Source organism: Stigmatopora argus, chromosome 5, assembly GCF_051989625.1.
Source record: "Stigmatopora argus isolate UIUO_Sarg chromosome 5, RoL_Sarg_1.0, whole genome shotgun sequence".
Classification (NCBI taxonomy): domain Eukaryota; kingdom Metazoa; phylum Chordata; class Actinopteri; order Syngnathiformes; family Syngnathidae; genus Stigmatopora; species Stigmatopora argus.
The window spans coordinates 12,834,363-12,855,876 of NC_135391.1; the positions used below are offsets into that span (position 1 = coordinate 12,834,363).

Below are 21,514 nucleotides of genomic sequence, written 5' to 3' on the forward strand. Positions count from 1 at the left end.
GTGTCACTTATAGTCATGAATATACTGTAGTCGTGCAGCTGAGAATTACAAAGTGGGTATAAAATGCTAAAAACATCTTTCCACTTCATCCCAATGCATTTGTTCAACCCTGCACTAAATGTAATTTTGGAAGACAAAAGACCACTTTGCATAGAGAAATATATGCTTTTAAAAATATCACACGCAGGCATAACATTAGACAGCCGAGATTGAAGGGAAGGAGCCCGAGCGGGCTTGACAGGGGCCGCTTTCAAGGTGACCGTTATTTGCTTCCCAACATATTGCGGCTATGTGACAGGACTTATGGAGGGCATAGAGAGCAAGGCCCTGCCTGCCTCCTTCCCTCTCCTCTCTTTGCGTCTCCTTCCTGTACGGTCCTCTTTCTCGCACCATGCCGCTCCCCAGCTAGCTGAGCAGCGGTCGGCCGTCGGCCATCTGGCATCACTCGAGTACAGTAAGTGACTTTGCCCGCCTTCTACCCTCTGGCTGGCGTTAGCTGGATCAGCACGCGCCCGATTGCTGAGTATTACCCAGTGTAGATGGACTCTAAGCTCTAATTGAGAATGTTAATGCGCCACTGAAGTACTCCAAAGGGGTAAGATTAATCCTGGTATGGGGAGAGGAACGGATGGAAGGAAACATGCTGGACACGCCCAGGGGGATTATGGGGGGCTCCTACAAAGACTGGACAGGGACAGAGGAAGTGGATAGAAGGGGAAATGGATTGTTTAGTGGCCTTTTTTTGTATACATAAGTGCAGTCTTATTGCTGACTGCTCTCCATTGGCCATATGTTGTATCCGTATCACCCACTCAGTATCTTCCTTCTAGTATTAACTCATGGTCTTCTGTTTTGTCTTAATCGCACCCACTTTTTTTTAATCTCTAAAAATGAGCCGTCGGATTTTGTTCTGCTGACCAACAATGCACTTCTCTGTACTCGTTTTTTGAAGCAAAAACGCTAGGCTTATTTTCATCCTGTCCAATCTGAGTTTTGCTGTCCTTTGTCTAGATGTAGTATAGACGGTGTGGAGGACAAGCGCATCGTCAGCATGCAGATCGACGCCAAGGGTCACGCCCTGTGGGTGGCGTTCACCTCCTGTGTGGTTAAAGTACCTCTGTCGCGCTGCGAAAGGCACGGGAGATGCAAAAAGTATGTTTCAAAGCCACAATGGCCCTAAAACAGGTCACTTCAATATTTTTTGTGACACATAGATGAATGTCCTTTGTTTGTTGGCCAGGTCCTGTATCGCCTCCAGGGATCCCTATTGTGGCTGGGTGTCAGAAGGAGCGTGCAGAGAAGTGATTGAAACCAAGTAAGTCAGAAAACGAGAATTACTTAAAAGTTCATGTTTAGGCCCTTTTTAAAACTGCATTGCTTTTCCCGGCATGGTCTTTCTTGTTATTGTCACGTTTCCATTGATTGCCTTATATTATTTCATACACAGATAAGAATATTTGTAATACTTTCAATATTTTTTTTAATATTTTCAATTCACAAGACAGTACAACTTTTTTGTTCAATAACTATAATTTTTTAATTATAATTTTAAGGTTGTTAACACAAAAGCTTGCAATAATGGAATTTTTTAAGTTTTGACAGTCTGCACTTTTGGTATTTTACCAAAGAACAATGAACTCAATAAAGTACATGATTTCCTCTAGTGCGCCAGAATGGCGAGGACCATATATGGACTTTGGGCCTTAAGTTTAACATGTGTGATTTAGGAGATGGGACAGTTTGTGGTTCAAATCTTATCTAGTTCCTTCCTCTGTAGAGGCCGCAAGTTCTTGTCATGCTTCCATGGCTTTTCTCAAGGATTCCTCACACTTCCACAAACCGAAATGTTGAATATGACTTTGTCTATACATGCACTGTGATTGAATGGCGACAAGCCAATGGTGAACCCTTCCTTTCACCTAAAGACAGCTATAATGCCAGAAAATACCAGTGACCTGAATGTCGTTAGGTGCAAGGGAAGATGAATGGATGGCTAATGCTTGTTGCAGGTGACTTGAATTTGATGCAACATTTTACAAAAACCAGCAGCTACTTTTGTAGAATCCCTGATCTGCTGGCCACTCAAACTCTTGAAACAAATTGGAGATTATTAAAGTTGAAGGCTGTATCATAAATGTTTTGTCTTAATAAATTATTCAGTAGACTCGCAAAGAAAGTAGGTTGAAGAATTTGGAAAATTGATCTGCCTGAGGTTAACTCCATCGCTCGCCTAGTGCCAGCTGGGATTTGTCCCAGCTCTTTGCAAGTGGTGCATGTAATAGATATAAATCATTTAGAATTAATATGAGATTGAAAGTTTAAGTTGCAATGAATACTTGGGCTGTCAACTTCCTTTCCTTCCAATCTAGTTTAACAAGTGTTTTGCTCCACTGAAATTGAATGCAACCCTGGCTGTACAAAAAGGCCGTAAAGGCGTTTTACAAGTTTTCCCATCCAACGTTCCACCTTTTTTTGTAATGCCTGGTAGCCTTCATCTCTGGATTTGACATGACTGTGTGCTTTCTAATTTTATGGTGTGTAAGTGCAATTTCCCTGAGCTGCAAAGGCTATTGGAAGGCCAAATGGAAGGAAAGCGTCGTACGCGGCCCGACCAGCGATTGGCTGCTTAGCCCGAGCAACACTTGATGGTCACGCTAACTGTAATTTTGCGGCGGTAGCTGGGACACAGAGCCCGATTATATTCTGGGCAAACAGCATATTGGACATATGTGGTGGGAAAAACATTTAACACGTGAAGTCATAACAAAAGGACTGGCGCTCTGCTGACTGTTTGACGTTGAATGAATGTGATCCCTGTGCTGTAAAATGATTAGCTTGGTGTGCCAGTTCTACCAAAGGCACACATGAATGCTCTAAAAGTCACACCCATCCTGTTATTATTTTGCCATGCTGAGCCACCCAAAAGAGCTTTGATTGAAGGCGCCCACACTCGGCCAGTAATAGCACAGCACTGAGTAAGGCCTGACAATGTCGCTATTTATTTGCAAGGCTGGAGAGAAGAAAACGAGGCAGGTGACGATATGAAATCAACAAAAACCTGCTGCAATACTATTCCTACAGCATCAAATACAAATCCTTGGACAGTATGCCCTTTGCGTTCACATTGTTGTGCCTCCAGCAGTTTTGTCTGTCTTCTTCAAAACATTATGGTAAAAAAGAGGGCAATGTGAAACGCAGTTGCATTTTTTTCCCTTACAGCCACAAACTTCTTGGCTCCCTGCTGAAAAATTGTCAATCAGGTCCAAAAGGTGAAAAGAGATCAGACATTTGTTTGCGGTGTATGAGCGTCATCACATTCAATTTTTCAGCCTCTTGCTTGACCCATGAGATTTTTATCCAGCGTTCGGTGCCTGGCTAGCTGTCAGTTTTTATGAAGCACCGATTGACAAATTTCAGCTCACATCTTCTACTCGCTCGAGTGTTCAGAGCAAAGGTCAGCGTTATTTGGATCTGTTTCAATGGATGTAACATTTCTATTTTAGGATCTTCATTATTGCAGCTTGATGCTTTTGACAAAACTGCATACTTTGTATCTCAAGTAATTAGAATATGCCTGGTTGGATGCATTATCTTCTGCATTAAAAAGCAATAGCCTCAATATTTTCCAGTTTTCTAGAAAGTATTGCATGTGCTGGAGAAACTTTCTAGTTTCTTGATTACTTGCTTGCATTTATTTCTTTGACATTTTCTGGCTCTCTTGCTCCGACGTTCTTTTCTACCTCCATCTGGCCTTTTTGCCTGTGTCACTGTGTTGCCACATCGAGTTATGTCTCCAATACAAGCAGCTTGATTCTCCTCCACCACTGCAATATGGCCCAGAGCCACCCTCACCCTCTGTGGGCTATTCTTGTAATCTCAGATCTGCCAGCCCTCTACAATTCTACGGCTGGATATTAACTGGTGGTTGTGAATCAATAAGCTTATTCACCATTCAAAATGAATAGACTTCCTTAAATAGCACACTTATTTTGCACAGTTGGTCAAAGAAGCTTCTGAATACCATTTGAGTTGTGGTATGAACCGTTAACGTTACTATGCCCGATGTAATGCCTGCCCTTCATGACCAAATTCCTTCCTGTGCTTCCACTACACATCTCACATCATAATTGCATCTGAGTCAAGAACCCCTGTGATTGCTTCTTCTAATCTACAGTGGAAGTTGGATTTAAATATGCATGATCTTAACCCTGACTTGAACTGTCTGTGGTGTCAAACTCTTGCACGCTCGTCTTGCTTTGCTATATGACAAGGCTACTGTGGGACAAATGAATAGTCCATAGTAATTGCATCACTGATATGAGTTCAGGCTGTATGGTGGGCGCGTATTGAACATTGATTGGCGAAATATGTCAAATGTCTGTGCAAAAAATAAATGCTACTCACATTTCTTAAATATCAGCGATTCTATGACAAATGTAATTTCTATGATTGGATTGCTTATCCTAATAGTCTTATTTTTGGCTATATTAGTATACTGAAAGTCTAACTTGATTGTGTTCCAACCAGCCCCTTTTTTGCCATTGTAAGAGAACTAACCTCTGCTCCAAATTGCCTAGGATACAACATGGCTTTAAAAAAATTCTGCCCAGCAACAAGCATCTTTACAAGTGTTTTTTTTCCTTATAAAAATGTCACTGGAAAGGTCCTCTTAAAGTAAAAACCCTGTAAGCATGACGGACTATTGGCTTTATGTTTTAAGGGTTTGGGACGCATACTTCCAGGAACATGTTACAATTTTGAAAAGCTCAAACTAAATGTGGCTTTTCAGTATCATTATCTTATAGTTAGGTATTAACTTTTTGGTAGCGATTAACAGTGATAGATGAACAATATATGCTCTGAATATTAAATGGTTTTATATATACCACACCTTGGAATACAACACTGAAATAAAGAAATTTTTATATATATATATGTATATATATAGATATAGAATATATATATATATATATATATATATATTCTATATCTATATATATAGAATATATATATATATATATATATATATATATATATATATATATATATATATATAGTCTGTTCAACTAGTCTGTGTGTCTTAATGTAAAACATGACACTTTTCCTTTAAAAAAAAAAGAAACACCAATTGGCTAGTACATAAAGAAGGGGTCAGGGTTTACAGTAACTGTGAAGTAATCGGGTGCTGGAAAAAATTCTGGCAAAGCTCTCAAGCTGTGAAATGTTGCCGCCGACTGAAATATTGTTGTGGTTTGAAAGAGTGAATGATAATTCCAGTGGAAAAAAAGAGTTACAGTGAAAATCTGTTTGTCATTATCAAAACCATTTTGGACTTTATTGTACGGTTTTCAGTTTTTTTGCTTAATGGGCTGTATTGGTGGTTTTGGAGCGCATCAGGCTGAGCTTCGTGGAGTAATTGTAAGCAGAGGTGGTTGAGGAAGATGAGAAGCAGGAGAAGGACTGTTAGAAGCTGTCATGCGTGACTATGATCCTGCTTGACAGTTGGTCCGCTCTGTTTCACAGATCTCCTGCCTACTTGGTGGTCTTTCAGGCTGAAAAAAGGTCTCGTTGCAGATTGGAGCAGAAAATAGAATCTCCCAAAGCACCCCATGCCCCCGCCACCTTTTTCTTCACCCCTTCTGTGCCATGTGATGGCTCTCTGGTCTTGGCTACACCTCAGCGCACCAGCCTTGGCCCATTGTATTGGAACTCATCTCTAGACAGATTGTGAATGTAGAAGAGGAAAATAAAGTAGATGAAAACACTTCCATATAACTACAAGTACCTTTATCTTGAATTGGTACAAATAAATATTTCACAGAATGGCTGGCAACCAGTTGAGGGTGTTGGTACACCTTTGTGAAGATGAGCTGTATGAAAGACGGATTTATTAATTAATTTATGCATTCAATTTAGGCGTGTCAATTCAACTCCTCAATTGTTGTCAGTGGCAGTAGCTGTCAACCCTCCCAGAATCGATTAGATGTCTCTAATTGTCAGTGGTATTGAATGTGTTAAATATACTTACATATTTAAGTTAAAGAAACTGCCCATTTGATTTTGTAGGCAGCAAAACCTTCTGCCCCGAGTTGCCAAGGAAACAGCAATGCGTCTTATTGCCCCATAAATTTTGCCTCGCGACCAACATCTGTGCAAGTGCAAAGTGGGGTTAGGAGAAATGTAATGGGGTACAAGAATGAAACGTGCCAGGAATTTAAATTGGCCCCAAAGAGTTTTTTTTTTTAACATTATTTTTTCTAACATCCGGTGCAATTTTGCACGGCAATTTCCATTGAAAGTAGCCAGAATATCAGCTATTCTGTAGACATAAGGTTTTTCAATACAATGCAGCTGATGGTATCCGATTTGAATATTTAATATGTATTTATTTCAACCACTTGCTCTGATACGGTCGCTGGTGGTGGGAAGCTTACTGGCATTTGCAATGTTATTTTGAAATGGTGAAAAAAGATTTAAATATCCTCTCCTGCCTCAGCGGGGGTTCCTTGTGCGCCAGTACACAGGGAGGCAAGCTTTTACTTGGAATTACTGGTTCTACATATCTTATATAGTCCCTATTTACACTTAAATCGAAGTTTTTCTAACTTCACGGCAACGCACTAACACAGTATATTAACGCTAGAAGTCATTGTCGAATAGCAGATGTTCAGGGGCAATAGAAAAAGAAAAGATTGATTGAGAACTAGGCGAGGAGGCCGCCAAGCAAAGTGCCTCTCGGTAGACTACAAAGTGGAAAAATGGAAAGTGGCTTTGGTGCCTCTTTATGGAGTTTAAGTTTGTATTTAAGTCTATGGCGATTTTGCTGAAGTACAATAATGGAGTATTTTTGACCAGGCTGGAAACAGGCAAAATATCTCATAAATCGAAGAAAACAGTCAGTTGATACCACCAGATTGTGAGATAGGTTCATTGCCAGTTATGGATTCTTTTTTTTGCCTACACATTTCCTTGGTGCTAACCTTTGGCTTGAGACCTTGAGGGTGTCTGCTACATGTTCTTTGATGCCGTTCTTGTTAAATGCGTCCTGCAGGCTTCTCCGAAGGAGTGTTCAGAAATTTGCCGATTTTGTTTTTGTTTTCTTGAAGCGATGTGACTCGTACCGGGGTATTTCTTGGCCCGCTTCCCACCGCTGACCATGATGTCTGTGTTCCCTGCAGATCCGCCTTTGAGCAGGACGTGGAGCATGGTAACACAGATGGCCTGGGAGACTGCCAAAGTAAGCAGGCCCTTTTTCACTCTCTTGCATCTTTCCTTTTTCACTACGTCGGCATCCCATAATTCCTACTCACACACTGTATGCGAATTCACCCTCCATCGTCAGGTTCCGTCTTCAGTGGCGTCACCTTTTTCCCTCCCCCATCTGTTCCGCCCTCACAATCCTCTCTTTCAGCGTCTTCCATCCATCTGCCCCTTTCTCAATTGTCCTTCACTCCCCTCCTCGAGCATCTTTGCTCCGCTCGGTCAGTGCAATCCGTGCCCTGTGGCGCAAAGACTGTCTTCCTATTTGCACACTGTCACACAAACATTCATCGCCACAGTGGGAAAACGCATTTTGCTTGTGTGTGCAGTCATTCATATGGTGACACAAAACAGGGCACAGAACTCTCAACCCAATTAGTGAGACTTAAATATCCTGTATACAAGAGGGGAAGAATCACACATTGTATACTCAACCCTTTCCCTTGCACTTTACTTCAAATTGACAGTCGAGATTCACGTGCTATTCAACGTGTTCTAGTTAGAATTCAGGAAAGCTGCATCCCAAAAAGGGAAGCTATTTTAAGTTCCAAGCTGGACAGTTTTCCAATAAAACACGCCTCATTGGTTTTGAGCCTGTCCCCCCGCACATAAGCCGAAAGAATTGTATCGTAGCAAAAAAATAAAAATGTTGTAAAAAGCAACATCAATGTTACTTTTAGGGCTTGTTTTTTTAAACTTTTATGGCCCTTCTGGGGCCAAGATGTGTGTTTTAAATGTGCTTTGGTAATTTAGTTGTCATGGGCCAGCTTGCTCCTAATACAGCAACGTGAATAGCCTTCCTACCACATGTGCGGCTAAAGTAACTAGGTTGGCGGTCAACGTACAATGTAAATGATAACTGTTCCCTAGTTATCTCTATCAGTTTTTCTCCTCCCCAGTTTGCTTATTTACTGTGGTGTTACTGCATACACAAAACTAGCCATATCCTTTGTAAGAACATGATGAGGTTTAATAAACATCATAGTCGTGTTTGTTTTTTCATAATTAATAGTCAATATTTGAAAAAAGAAATTAGTTAAGTACATATGTTAGCAAAGGCTTTTTTTTACATTTTTTTTAAGCCTGGCAAGATAAAGAAAGACATCACTCCCAAAAAGTTGACAGGTGAAAAATAGGTGTCAGATCTAAAACAGTGGAAAATGTGTTACCTAGTGGCATAATAACGATAAGATAAAAATGAAAATTTTCCCTTCAATTTCATCAATATGCTTAATAGAGTTATGCAAATGTCAAAGATGAACCCTTTAACAAATGCGAAAGATTCTTTACGTATGACATACTTTTTCTTTCTTCTGTCTTCTACTTTCAGATACCTTTGTGGCTTTGAATGGTGAGTATCCCACTTTTACCGTAATAAGACAATGAAATAAACAGGGAGCGACATTTTATCTCGTGCACTTTAAGTCCGACCACACCTCTTCATCTACTCGATGAATTGTTCCCTCTCAAGGAAATGAAAACTCCTCCCACCTGTAAAGACAGATTATTAATGACCGTGCGTTGAACTGAATTTATGTCATTCCTCCTTTTTGATAGACATTCCTTCCAGTTATAAAGGTAATGAAACACTCAATCACGGTCGGTCCATTCCACCCCTTTCCGAGTCAGACGGCCCCTTCTCGTGCAGCCCTCCTCCTGTGGCTCCTTTACAGGAATAAGAAAAGGGAACATCTTTAATCATGATTCTGATTTTGTTAGCTCTGTTAGACCCTGTCGTGTTGTATGTTAACAGCTCCTCCTCTCCCCTCTGTGAGTGTATTGATTAGCCCCGACCTTTGCCGCATTAATTGGATGGATTTGCTTGTTGGTGGCTAAAGGCCTTGATGGTGAACAAATGCCTCGCTTTAGGAACAAGACAGGAGTCAACAAATAGGAGGGAAGTCAGCTAAAATTGTCCCTAGATCAGATTAGAAATACAGCTGATCAAGCAAACCTGTCATTTCAATCTCATTACTGCATTCGAATGCAGAAAAATAACATTTAAAAAGATGCAGTTTAGCTGTATAATAATTCAATTAAAATGTATTGTGCACAAATGTAAACTAAAATTTGTACCGAAATAATTCTTTTCAAATAATTGAAAATTAAATGCACGTACATTCGATTTAGAGTGCTGACCATGAAGACTAAAATCTGTGACGTGATGTAAAATCCAAACCCACATTAGATGTGAGGTGATTTAACTCCCGAGAGTCATTGATGGTGATAAGTCACAAATAGTTACTGCCCACCATCCCCGTCGGAATGGGTCGGTTGTAAATGTTAATGGAAGACAATTGTTTAATCGCTCTTTTTTTCCATTTTTGTTCAGTTAATACTTTTTTATTATTGGATTTGACCTATAGCTTGTGATGTTGGGTTGATCTAATCTCTTCCCACGTACACAGCTGCCACATGAAAACAACACGATCCATCGTTCGAATCCCTCAACCCCTGTAGTCTTCTCTCCATTACCACCCCCAATTTGGCTGTAACCCCAATGTCCCCTGCTGCTGGAGAGATCAAGGGTCATGGAAAATGCATACGGCCATAAACATGTTCATCCACACGTTAACACACGCTTTAGAACACACAGACACACAAACCCGTGGAATGAATAAATGCCTCCTCTCCAGTCTCTCCGCCTTTACTCCAGACTAGACACGGTCACCTCGGTTCTAATCACCATCGAAAGCTCCGACTCCGGTGCTCTCGCTCTCCGTCTGTATGTGTGTCATCTCCCTGAATTGCACTTCCCCTGGCGGTGAAGGAATGAATTATAAAAGAGGCCTGTCACACTAATCTTTCAGCCTTGGGCCAATAGTTAAATAAATCATTTTAATGATTGCCACGCCAAGGGAGGAAGATAGTGACGTGAGGGTGTGTGCTAGTTTACCAACAGATTCTTCTTTAAAAACAAACATAAACACATTGTGAAGCTGAAGTACATCTGACTACCCACACTGCTTTCACCTTCTTGGTCAAAATTATTGAGTGCAGTCCAACAAAGGCTTCATTCGATTAACTGAAATGTGAAGTCGCTGCCAAATTAAAGACGGCTTAAGTAGGCCTGTCACATGCTAATGTGATTAGGCTGCTTTGAATGTAAACAGAAAAAAAAATCAAGAAATTTCTGATAACATATTCATGCTTGTGAAGAGGATGAAGCTGCGGGGATGCTTTCAATTTGTTTATAGAGATAGCCGTAGGAAATGTTTAATAGCATTCTATACCATCTATTTTGACACATGCTCTCAAAACAGACCACCATCCAGAATACATATTTTGTCCAAAATAAATAATAATAAACGTCAGGCATTTCTATGCGCTAAAATCTTCAAAATCCAAGAAAAATGTCAAAATAAGAATTCAAATGTACTGTAAGCTTAGTGAGGGTGATTTACATAAGCACTGGATGGTTTACATTCATTAATCCCAACCTGTAGTTTATTTATCATGTTTACGTTTTTACTGACTCAAAACATTTTTGCAAGTCCATTTGCTTATTTCCTCTAACAATCAAACAAATTAATTGGCAAGTCGAGTGCATACTAAACTTTGGCACTTCACCAAAAAGCTTTCCATTCGTATCTATATCATTATTCACTGATAAATACAAGGAAATGCAGAAATGTTCAAATCAACAAATGGAATTGTGGGAAGGCAAAACGTTTAGACTGAAGGGAATTAAACCTAACAATCCAGAACATCTCCAAATGAGCACAAAAATTAGACTAAGCGATCGAGCAGCTTATGGGGAGATAAAAGAGGAAAAAGTGCGAGCATTCGCATTCCCAAATTGAGACGCGCTTTCACTTTTGTAAAAAGTTGCTTGACAGGAGTGCCGCAAAGAAGGCAAGTCAGCGTCGTCGTCATCCTTCATACGAAAGGTGCGAACCCTCTGGTGATTATGGTAAAATATGACTTTACGCTGACAGGCCCAGTGCAATGCATGCCCATCAGAAAGGGAGGTGGAGGAAAGCAAAGGACATGACAATGTGGAGAGACACATTTACTAATGAGTTGCTCTCGGGGTCTCCGGGGGGAAACACTGTTGCCTCTCGCCGCCAAGCAGCTGTCCTTGCGTGCTTCGAGGAAGGGAACTGTGTGCGTGCGTGTACTCACCGGAGCTTCGGGGCATCCGGATTCCGTGTGATGTATTATGTTGAACCTTTAATGCACTATAACCTTTACAGTTGAACTAAAATGGGCCTCTTACCTAGATTGCGCAAGAGTCCACTGTTTCTGTACATTTTGCACTTGCTGTCCTCGAATAAGAAGCTGAATGGCAAAATTCATTTGGACTAATGTCTCATTCAATGAGAAATGCTTAAATGTTGTCCAGGTATTGATATCATGAGCAACTATGCTTAACTCATTGACTGCCATTGATGGCAAGAGACATAAATGAGTGCATTTGAGGTCCATTTTGACCTTTCACCTAAACGCCAAAGAGCCCCAACTTTTTGTGAGAAACAAAAGCATACCGATGCCTCTTCAGACGAACCCGGTCCCTTGTTAACCTGTGTTGTATCTGGCAGGCCACCATCACCGCCGTCACCACCACACCCTCTCACTCCCCACGCCGACCTTTCCCGAGGGCCCGCTGGGGCGGGGCCGCATGGTGGAGCGCAAGGATGCCCCCATGAGCTCAGACACTGGGGAGGAGCCCTACATGGCCGTACCCTCTCAGACTCAGCCCGAAACCGATGGTAAGCCTTGGAACGCAACAGATGGTCTCGGTTTGCTGTCACCTGTGGCGGGGGGCGCGCTCGTGTAATTGAGATTTACGACTGCATTGCTGCTTCCAGCTGACGAGGTGTACAGATCGCTTTCTATCTAGCGGACAAATTGCTTCACACAAGACAAACACACATTCAATGCTCATTAGGATGCGTCTACGAAAACATTCACGTACGCATCTCGTGGGATCCAATTCATCATCCCCTGCCTCTTGGTGTCCCACGAGACGTAACATCAGGGCATTACGCCGTATTTATTTCCCGCCCAAGATTGGTACAACACCGTCTATGTCTCGGTGATGTGAAAATGAATGCCCCTTCCCCTTGCGTTAACAACCCACCTCAAGGATAGGTCGCAGGATGCCTGGCAGATGGTGAATGAGAGGAAGTGGAACACGAAGTGCCACTGTGAGGCTGAGCTTTAGCCTTAGCAGATGCTACAAAAACTAGCAAATTTTATTAAGGACTCCAAAATATATTCTGTCCTCTCATATTCCAAAATCAAGAATGACAATTTACCTTTTTTCTGCACTATAAGGCACACCTTCAATGAATGACCTATCTTTAAATTTGATTTCGTATATAAAGTGTCCTGGATTATAAAACGCAGTAGTCAAAGTGGTGGTTGTAGTAGTAGTAAGGGATTGCATTATCTTAAATCCACTTGATGGAGCTGTGCTAAAGTGAAAATCAAATAATGATTAACCAATATTGATCCATATATAAGGTGCAGTGCCAGCTTTTGAGAAAATTAGTCTTTTACTTGCGCCTTATAGTACTGGCGAAAATTCCACTATTGCTTTTTGATGTGCAAATGTGCCCCAAAGTGTTAGTATAGCTACATATGTTAAACCCACAGTCGTCACACAAATGAGTCTTAAAAATAAGTCATAAAGGAGGCTGGGTTATGTTGGGGTTCTGCGTTTCATTTGTCTCTGGGTGTCATCCTATTATTCATGAAGTTACAACATAAAACAGCAGTACATACGTTATTTGTTATTGACATATTTTTTAGCAGGGGGAAATTAGAATCTCAGCTGGAAGTGGCACGCAGGTAGATCCGCACACATAGAAGGACAGCATGCATTCAGCCAGCATCACATTTGAGTTACCTGAGCAGGTGTCTCACTGGAGCTTTATCTCAAAGAGTCACGTCGCAGACTTGTTTGCAATAGTAGGAATTACGTAGTATGGTGGGATGCTCCAGTTAGGCGTGCTCAGGTAATGACGCAAAGGCCTCACATTTCCAAACAAGCTTCTTGCTATTTTATGTTTCCAGTATGATTCATTTTTGATTCTCGTTTGATACTGCACTTTTTGCTGTTTTATTCCAGCTCTTGAATATTTTCTTGTTCTGTACGCGGCGGCTACAGTGGTGTGTTTTTTGCTTTGCCTTTACCGAATGTGAGCAATTCTTGAGATGTTTGCATGGCTTCAAGTCTTGTCTTTTTTGTTGCTTTTAATTTCGCAGCTATTTATGTGTTTTTGACCCTTTCCAGCTTTGATGGTATTACGCGATGTTTTGCCTCAGTGCAGCTTAGTGCGTCTCAGCATGGCAAATCGTGCATCGCAGTCGACAGCGTTCATTTCCCGCCCGGCCCATCCTGTCTTCTCTTCCTTCCTGTCGCCCTTCAGCCAACAACTGTACTGTGAAAAACTTAAACCAACTCTACAAAAACACCCGATGAGGCGAGAAAGCAAACTTTTCAGTGTGCCTGATATCTCCCGCGGGACAAAAGAAGGGAAAAACGTTACTCATTAGACATTATACATGGCAAACTTGCCCAATCCCAGAAGATCTGACACGAAAGCTTGATTGTAATATCATATAATGTATATAGCTTAATAAGCTTCCATTTTTACATTCATGCCTATGAATGTTGAAAACATCCAACTCCAAACGAAAAGCCAGGAATTGAACCCGCAACCTTAGAGCACGTGCTGAGCTATTCTAGATAAAATACTAACTAAATATGCTAATAGATGCAGCTCAATTTCCTTTTGGATCAAAAAGCTATCAAGTTATTCCCATGTTTAATATTTTAACCACAATTATAACAATGCTCTCAGATGTTGGCTTGAATCTCAAGTTCAATTTATTGTTTACATTTGCTTGAGAGTATTTTTTTCTATCTATGTAGAAAATGCCTTGAAAACCTAATCACATAGAAAGTGTTTGACCTCCTAATTTAGTTTGTCATCTCTGTTGTACTCCAACTTCATCTTCCGTTACAAAAGCATTAAATTAAGACTCGCGTGAATGTAAATGCACATTTTGTCAATTTCTGCCCTGCAAGTGCCCAAAACCTCCAGGATGTGCCCCACATCCCTGAAAGTCAGGTGGCATAGACTCTAGCTCCAGTCACCACCCATCAATCACTTAGGTAAAAAGGTTGGATTGATCAATTACAAGTGTTTCTAATGTTGTGGCATATGAGTGTACTATAATAATCTCAATGGTGAAAAAAAAAGTTTAAGAGTCCAATAAATGTATCTATCGTGAGCCATTCTCCAGATAACACAGCGCTTTAAAAGAAATTAATCCCCCAAATCTTTTTTCCATTTCCAGCGGAGACGTTGCAGGATCGTATCTCCTAATGAATATTATTATGAGGCCAAAGCCTCCACAGTAATTAAAGAAGCAGTGCAAAGTGAGGCGCGTTAACAAGCCAGCGGCGCCTTTATCTGCCGCTTCAGTCGAGGGGGGGGGGGGCGTTATCTGTTAGTCGAGGTGGCTTTTTTCTTCTCACAGTACATTTGGGCTGCTTCTCTGTCTGTTTGTCTATCTGTCCGCCATGCCACGCCCACATTGCCCTCTCGCTTAAAACCACGCCACCCTGCTCCGAACACCTCGCCATCTCCTGCCACTGTGACCCCTCCCGACATCCCGCGGGGATGGCGTGTTCCAAGGCTATACCTTTTTACAAGTAATTCCGCAAGCAATTTATGGATAACCCCCACAGCACATCCAGCGTCCCCCTTACCCTGAATCCTGCCCCCACCTCATTCATTCCTGCTCCTCTCCTGGTCGACTGTCTCCTCTCCAACAAGGCTCATATCTCTTCCCTCGTCTAAATGAATCCCCCCCTTCGGCTCTCTTCCTTTTCTGCCGTCTCTCTTTCTGTCAGCTCCTCCTCGGCCCTCTCATCCACCTTCCCCAGCCCGACCTGTAGCCGCCGTTGTGTTGCTCCAATTTATGGCTTCATTACAGCGACCATCCACGGGAGACAGACGGGGGGGTGGGAGGAGGACAGCTAGACGACAGGGGCAGGAGACATGGGAAATAAGAGAGCGCAGGAAAAGCAACGTGCATGATAAGGATTTGTTTAACAGAGAAGGACAATCATGCAGAATTCAGGGAAAAGAAAAAATGACAGCCGAGAGGGTAATGGAGACAAAAGAAAATCAACAAATGAGAAGCCAGAAGAATAAATTCATGTCAGGAATTAAAAAGACCCCTTGGCTTTGTTTGTAAGCGTCGAAACAGAAATGTGGAATATTAAGTCATAATAATATTTAAAACCCGTAGTGATCTACTGCAGAATGAAATATATATTTTTGGAACTTTTATGACTTTTGGGGCCTCACGTTCATAACCTGGATGAGTAACAATATACTTCAGATGTCAATATGAGCCAGAAATTTTATTTTTTGTGTCATTGTGAAACAAGGCTCTTTTCACAGGGTTGTATTGCCTGCTTCATCTTTGGTGATTTGTAATAATGGTAGAACATGGCAAAGATCCTAATCGCATACAGATGCGCTATGTGTATTAATGTCCTGCAGTTAACAGAAATTGGGCATCAAATGGAAAATGACTAAAGGTCTTCATCCTGTGCAAAACCGTTTTATGTCACAGTCAGTCAAAAGACTGTTGTCCTTATAAACCGAGTTCTTCTGTCGACAGCAGTCTTGTTTTCAAGATTGCAAAAGGCATTCAGTAAACTTATCTGAGTAGCATTGTAAGAATACTGTATTGTTGTGACATTACGGGTTACGAACAGCCCTCAGCGATCTAGTTCGCACAGATCCATAACAAAATATCACAGTTTACATTCTAAAAGTATCACGTATTAGCATATATTAAAGATGTACTATGGCACCAAATAAGAATTGGTCATCGGGCGGGACAAGAAGTACATAGAAGTAGAAGTAGAAGCCTTTTCATGAATTTACTGCATTTTGGCAACACATTCCGACTTACATATTTGGGTTTCATGGCCATCTTTGGGAGAGAACACCATAGAGAACCAAGGATCTGGTTAACATTGGATTAAAGTTAATTGGAGGGTGCTTGGTGGAACACACTGGTTTTCTCCAACCAGGGCATGCTAGTAGTGCTATATACCAGAACCACAATGTATCCTATTACTACTTCAAAAACCTAACCAGAAAGGCATGGAAAAAGGTGCGTTCAGTTGGCAACTGAGGAATTCAGCTTGATTTGTTTGGATTGTTGTGATGTGATTAGAATGTTTTTTTCTTGCATTTTCTCCAGGACTTCGCCCTGCGATCACATATCTTTCAACAAACATTAAACTAGGAATTGCAGTTTTTTGTTGGAGTGCTAATGCAGGAAAGAATGCTGGATAATTTATCTGGGTTTTTTGAAAAATTAAAACCAGAATTTTGAATAATGATGGGTTATGTCTTGTGGAATAGAATTCAGTTTAAATTATGGATGCATTTGGGGTTTTTTAGGTGATCTGTGAAATACTTAAAATCATCAGATAGGTGGCGATCTTTGGGGGTTGTAATTCAATTGAAGAGACTGAGGAATATCAATAGCAATTTTCCCTTGAAGTAGTATTTATTATTGAAAGTGCCAATGATGGAATGGGTTAAGAAATTATCAGATGCATTGACTTAGACATGTAGTTTTTCAAATTGGCCTCAAGCTTTGCTTGAGGGTACTACAGTGCATATTATTGGACAACTTGGCGTACTGCTGATACTGCTTAGCTTTTTGTTGAATGCTAAAGACATTTATTAAAACATCAGGATTTGACAGTAAAGGCAGCCTGCTGACAGCTGTTGGCGAGAGGGCAACGTTGCTCGGATTCTGTTACAATGTCTTATTTAGCTTTCACATGGACGCTAAATATCTTGAATCTTGAAGATTAGCAGCCAGTAAAAACCTTCTGAATTTTGGCAGACCCACTTGTGCTGTTTTAAACTTCGGAAAACCATTGATCATAATACTATGATCTTAAATTTGCTAACAAACCGTCAATGATGGTCTCTAGTTACAGTTCAAGTATATTCTGAAATCAGCCAAATGCTTCCTGAGAGCATATATGTACTGTATCAAGATTGAATATAGAAGTTGTTAAGTTTACCGATCAAGTTCCTAAAGAATTCATTTTGTGTAAAGGTGAAAAATAAACAGCAATATTAGCAAAGACCTCCACCATGACCAAAAGATCTGAATTTTTAAGCATCCATTGCTCCTACATCGCCAGAATTTAACTTTCAGGAGGAAATGTTTTGTTCAACGATAAAAATAAAATTTCCTTCTACGTATCTAAAACCAAACAAACAGTGGAAATGTGAAAATGTGAAAGATTCTAAAACGATATGCCATCCTTGGCTGTGGATCATGCATTCAAGCAAAAGGAATAGTCAATTTAAAAATTAAAAAAAGACACAGACTGGCTCGGTGAAGTAACGAAAGTATGCAAAATTAACCAGGATTTCAGGAAGCTGAACAGAGAGCACACAAGCGAGAAAAAATTCAAACCCAAAGATATTGAAATATGCAAGTATAGGAACAAGTAAATTTGCATTGCAAACGCAGAAATGATTGACAGTCCACAACGATCTTGAGAAAATCCTTTATTTGCCTTATTTTCCACTTTTTTATGTACATAAAAGTCGTTTCAAGTACAGAAATGTGCAGGGAAACTTTGTTTATTTTAAAATATTCAGCTTTTTTTTCATTTATAGGTGATTTTATTTTATTTTTTGATTACAACAATGGTTGAGTTGAAACAAAGTTTAAAAAAACTGACCCCCTACTCAGCCAAAATATGAGTAGGACATGCAATATTTCAGTAAGATTTGGGCTTTTCATTGACATGTTTTTATTGAAATGTCTGAACTATGCACATACAACTAAAGGATACGTATGTTTTTTCAGGATTTTTTTAAACAATATGTATTGTTTTATTTTTCTGGAAAAATCAGTTGTGACCCAATTACAAACATAAAATACAAATCACAGACTTAGAACAGTTGGACACTGGGCCAGTAGATTTGAAGTGCTTTTAATTTGTGGTCTAAGGCGAAGGGGCTTGTGTGTGTGGAACAGCAGGTGAACAATTGTGACTCAGAGAAGAAACAGAGGGATTGACGTTTTCCCGACGTTACGCATTTCCTTTGCTGATGCAGGCAGCAATTTTCTCCACTGATTAGATAATTGTTCACTTCACGATGGCAAATGTTCTCAGCATGTCACTACTGTTTTGATGTTTTGCTCAAGCTTACTGCGTTAAACAGAAGCATTTGCTCTGTTCTTATATTTATTTTCGCCATTTTTGATTGAGGATAATTAACATACATGTTAGATAGACTGTGTACGACAAGATGCACACTTTGAACGCATGTCCAAACTGACATATTTGGGGGCATAGACATAGGAGACAAAATGTTGTTTTTGTAAAAATATTTCTACAAGCGATTAGGTTCTTGTGACTGGTTGCTTGGGACAACAGTCTAATAGGAATGCAAACTATAGTAATTAGAGCAGAAGTGTTATCATTGAAATAAAACAATGCACGTACGGAAGCACACAGGTTAATGCGCTCCTTTAAATAGCACAATAGCACAATTAGAAGATCAAGATTTTAATTGTCTCATCAGTGTACTGTGTTTTTATTGCCTTTCCTTTTGAATAACATGTCGACGGTAAGAGTCTTTTCAATGCACACAGGCGAGCGTAAAATTGGAGTTTTAATGAAACAATATGGTGTCATTCAAAAAAGGTTTTAAGAGCACAGTCGTTTGTTAAAGGAGATTGGCCCTTATGGTGATGTTGTCATGACTACCCAATATCCCACTCATTTAGAGTTCGAAAACACTGGTGGACCAGCCGCACTTGCTCTGTTGAGTTGCCATTGTTGTAGATGCAAATTTGTAAGCATTATCTCGCAAAGACGGCTTTTATGACTCAGTTATAATCGCGAGAACCGATAAGATTGTGTTCTACAGGAGTTTTAGGAACAGGTTCTCCAAAATAGTACTCTTCCTAGTTAAAGGGCTAGAAAACAAGCTTTACCAACTGTTCTCGCACCCCAAAAAACTACTGATTTCTGTTAGCATCACGCACGTTGTCGGTCATTAACAAAAATTAATAGACCATGCCAAACAACAGTTGATTTCTAAAATAAAATGATTACTTCCGCAGGACAGACTCACAGCCCCCACGTCCTAAAGTAACTACACACATTGATTATAATGGTTGCGAATTAATCCCGGCTTGCGGTCACCGGTGGATGGCAAGTATTCCACTTGCCCATGTAATTAATCTTTTGCACTGTCGGGGCTTTTGTTGCACAGAACGTTACAGTTTAACAGCAAAAAATATGTATTTAGTGCAGTTGCTTTAGTAAGAACATAGCAATCGTCTTATTTTGTTTCATTAGGGTGTCATAGTCTACTTTTGCATTGACACTTTGGGGGCTGACGAGATCAATGTATATTCTTTTTTTTTTCTTCCCCTGACATTGTATGTGAATTTCTCGTGTGCAGAAGTTTGTGGCGTCCTATCAAATCTCTATGATGTTTTTTCACCGGCTTTGAGCATTTTCCCATCGTCAACACAAAGGCCAGCTCAGATGCTTTAAGCCAAAAGAGCGATCGTCAGGATAAAAGTATCTGCGTGAATGTTTGTTTGACATCCTGTATTACACTTATACAAGAAGGATTGTTGAGACTGCAATGAACTTATTTATCAGATTTCGGGATATCTGTGTGAAATAGTGTGATACTGAATCTGGAAGGCATGTGAAATCACAAAACTACTCATGACACCACTGATGCAGATCAGACTTCTGGCTGGGTCAGGAGACATCCGACTGGGAATGGAGATAATATTTAGTGTACAGTACTGTGTTGTTCATCTTAAAACAGACTGCTGTTGATGCCAAAAGATGCTCTATCCATTTTGGCAAGGAGGGATGGCGGTGATCATTCATTGCCAGCCCTTCCTATCTGAAATTGTGTGGAAGTCTATCACTGTAAAAAGGGAAGAAACATGATTAGTGAATGCCAACCTTCTTATGGATTGGATGTCTGTCGCCATTAATGGGAGCAAGGAGTCAAATATAGTGCTAGTTTTTGTTTTGTACGTCATGTGAGGTGCAAATTTTAGTTTTTTTAAATAATATTTTTGAACTTTTAATCATGCTATACAGTCGCTCATTGGTTGAAACCATAGTGTGATTGGTTTGGGCAATGTCTGGTACAAAATCACTTTGAATTGCTTCAATCTATATTTTCCTTATTGTGTATTTGAATTGAATTGAATGCATTTATTGTCATTATACAAGTATAATGAGATTTAAAGCTTCACCATGAAGTGTACGAATAAATAATCAATAAATAAGGAGCCCCATAATTAGTAGTCGGTAACATAAATAAGTAGTCATTCTTTCGTTAATCAACTCAAGGTAAAATCTTCATTTGAATGTGCTTTAAAAATATACCATTTGCCTGAAAAATAGGCCTCTTTAAAATGTTGAAAATCTGTGCACGTGTGAACCACAATTAAATTTTGAAAAGTTTAGCGAGCTTGTAGGCATAAAACAAGGAGGATTTAAATGGTGGCCTCTGTGATTTCCCTTTGATGACGGGAAACAATTTGTCAAATGAAAGCTTGAGGTCTTCAAAGTTTTTCCTTCTCAGGAAGTGTGTGAGCGAGTGTCGAGTGATCCACGGAAGTGCACAAAAAGAATGAAAGGATTTTGTTTTAGACCCAGAAAAAAAACGACTCAGACAGGAAGAGGCATGTAGTGTAGGTTAAACAGGGCATTAACCTCCCTAAAACCACAACAAAGCGCCACAGCCGGCCTTCTTCAATTAAACGTTGCACCAGATTGACTCATTGCCCTTTAACCTCCGAATGCCTGAAATGAACATTGCTTTCTGTGTCAGGATAAATGAGAACAAAGAGAGATGAACCCATTCGCATTTGGCAGACATTTTGTCAAATGAAGAGAAATAGTGAATTACTACTTTTTTGTTTGTGAATATAGGGTCATTTTTCTTGAGAATGTTTTTTTTTGTAAAGACATAAAATTTAATAAAATGAATGAAAAGTGTATTCAAAAAGGTTAAAAAATATATTTTTCATATGTAAAAATGCGTTATGTAGTATAAAAGTGATAAATGGCATTAGACATACAAATAAAATGAATTTAAACTACTAAGACACCAAAGCCTGCAGTGTGCATCTGGAGTATATGCGTGAGATGTAATCCACCTGCCTGATGGTGTGTCACGGCTAAATGGTG

General features: G+C 40.1%; 1 protein-coding gene across 7 annotated transcripts in view; it reads left to right on the forward strand.

The window, feature by feature from the left end:
* sema6a (sema domain, transmembrane domain (TM), and cytoplasmic domain, (semaphorin) 6A) overlaps positions 1 to 21,514 on the forward strand; it is a 119,701-nt gene that overhangs the window by 84,535 nt on the left and 13,652 nt on the right. For 5 of the 7 annotated variants that reach the window (XR_013300237.1, XM_077600255.1, XM_077600258.1 and 2 more), the window contains 6 exons: positions 1,012 to 1,152; positions 1,241 to 1,315; positions 7,179 to 7,237; positions 8,591 to 8,611; positions 8,818 to 8,838; positions 11,802 to 11,972. Coding sequence is in view for 6 of the 7 variants with exons in the window: in XM_077600255.1 (XP_077456381.1) it covers positions 1,012 to 1,152; positions 1,241 to 1,315; positions 7,179 to 7,237; positions 8,591 to 8,611; positions 8,818 to 8,838; positions 11,802 to 11,972 (488 nt within the window). In the remaining variant the exon portion in view is untranslated. The remainder of the gene's footprint in view (positions 1 to 1,011; positions 1,153 to 1,240; positions 1,316 to 7,178; positions 7,238 to 8,590; positions 8,612 to 8,817; positions 8,839 to 11,801; positions 11,973 to 21,514) is intronic. The other 2 variants (XM_077600257.1, XM_077600262.1) reach the window with 2 other exon arrangements.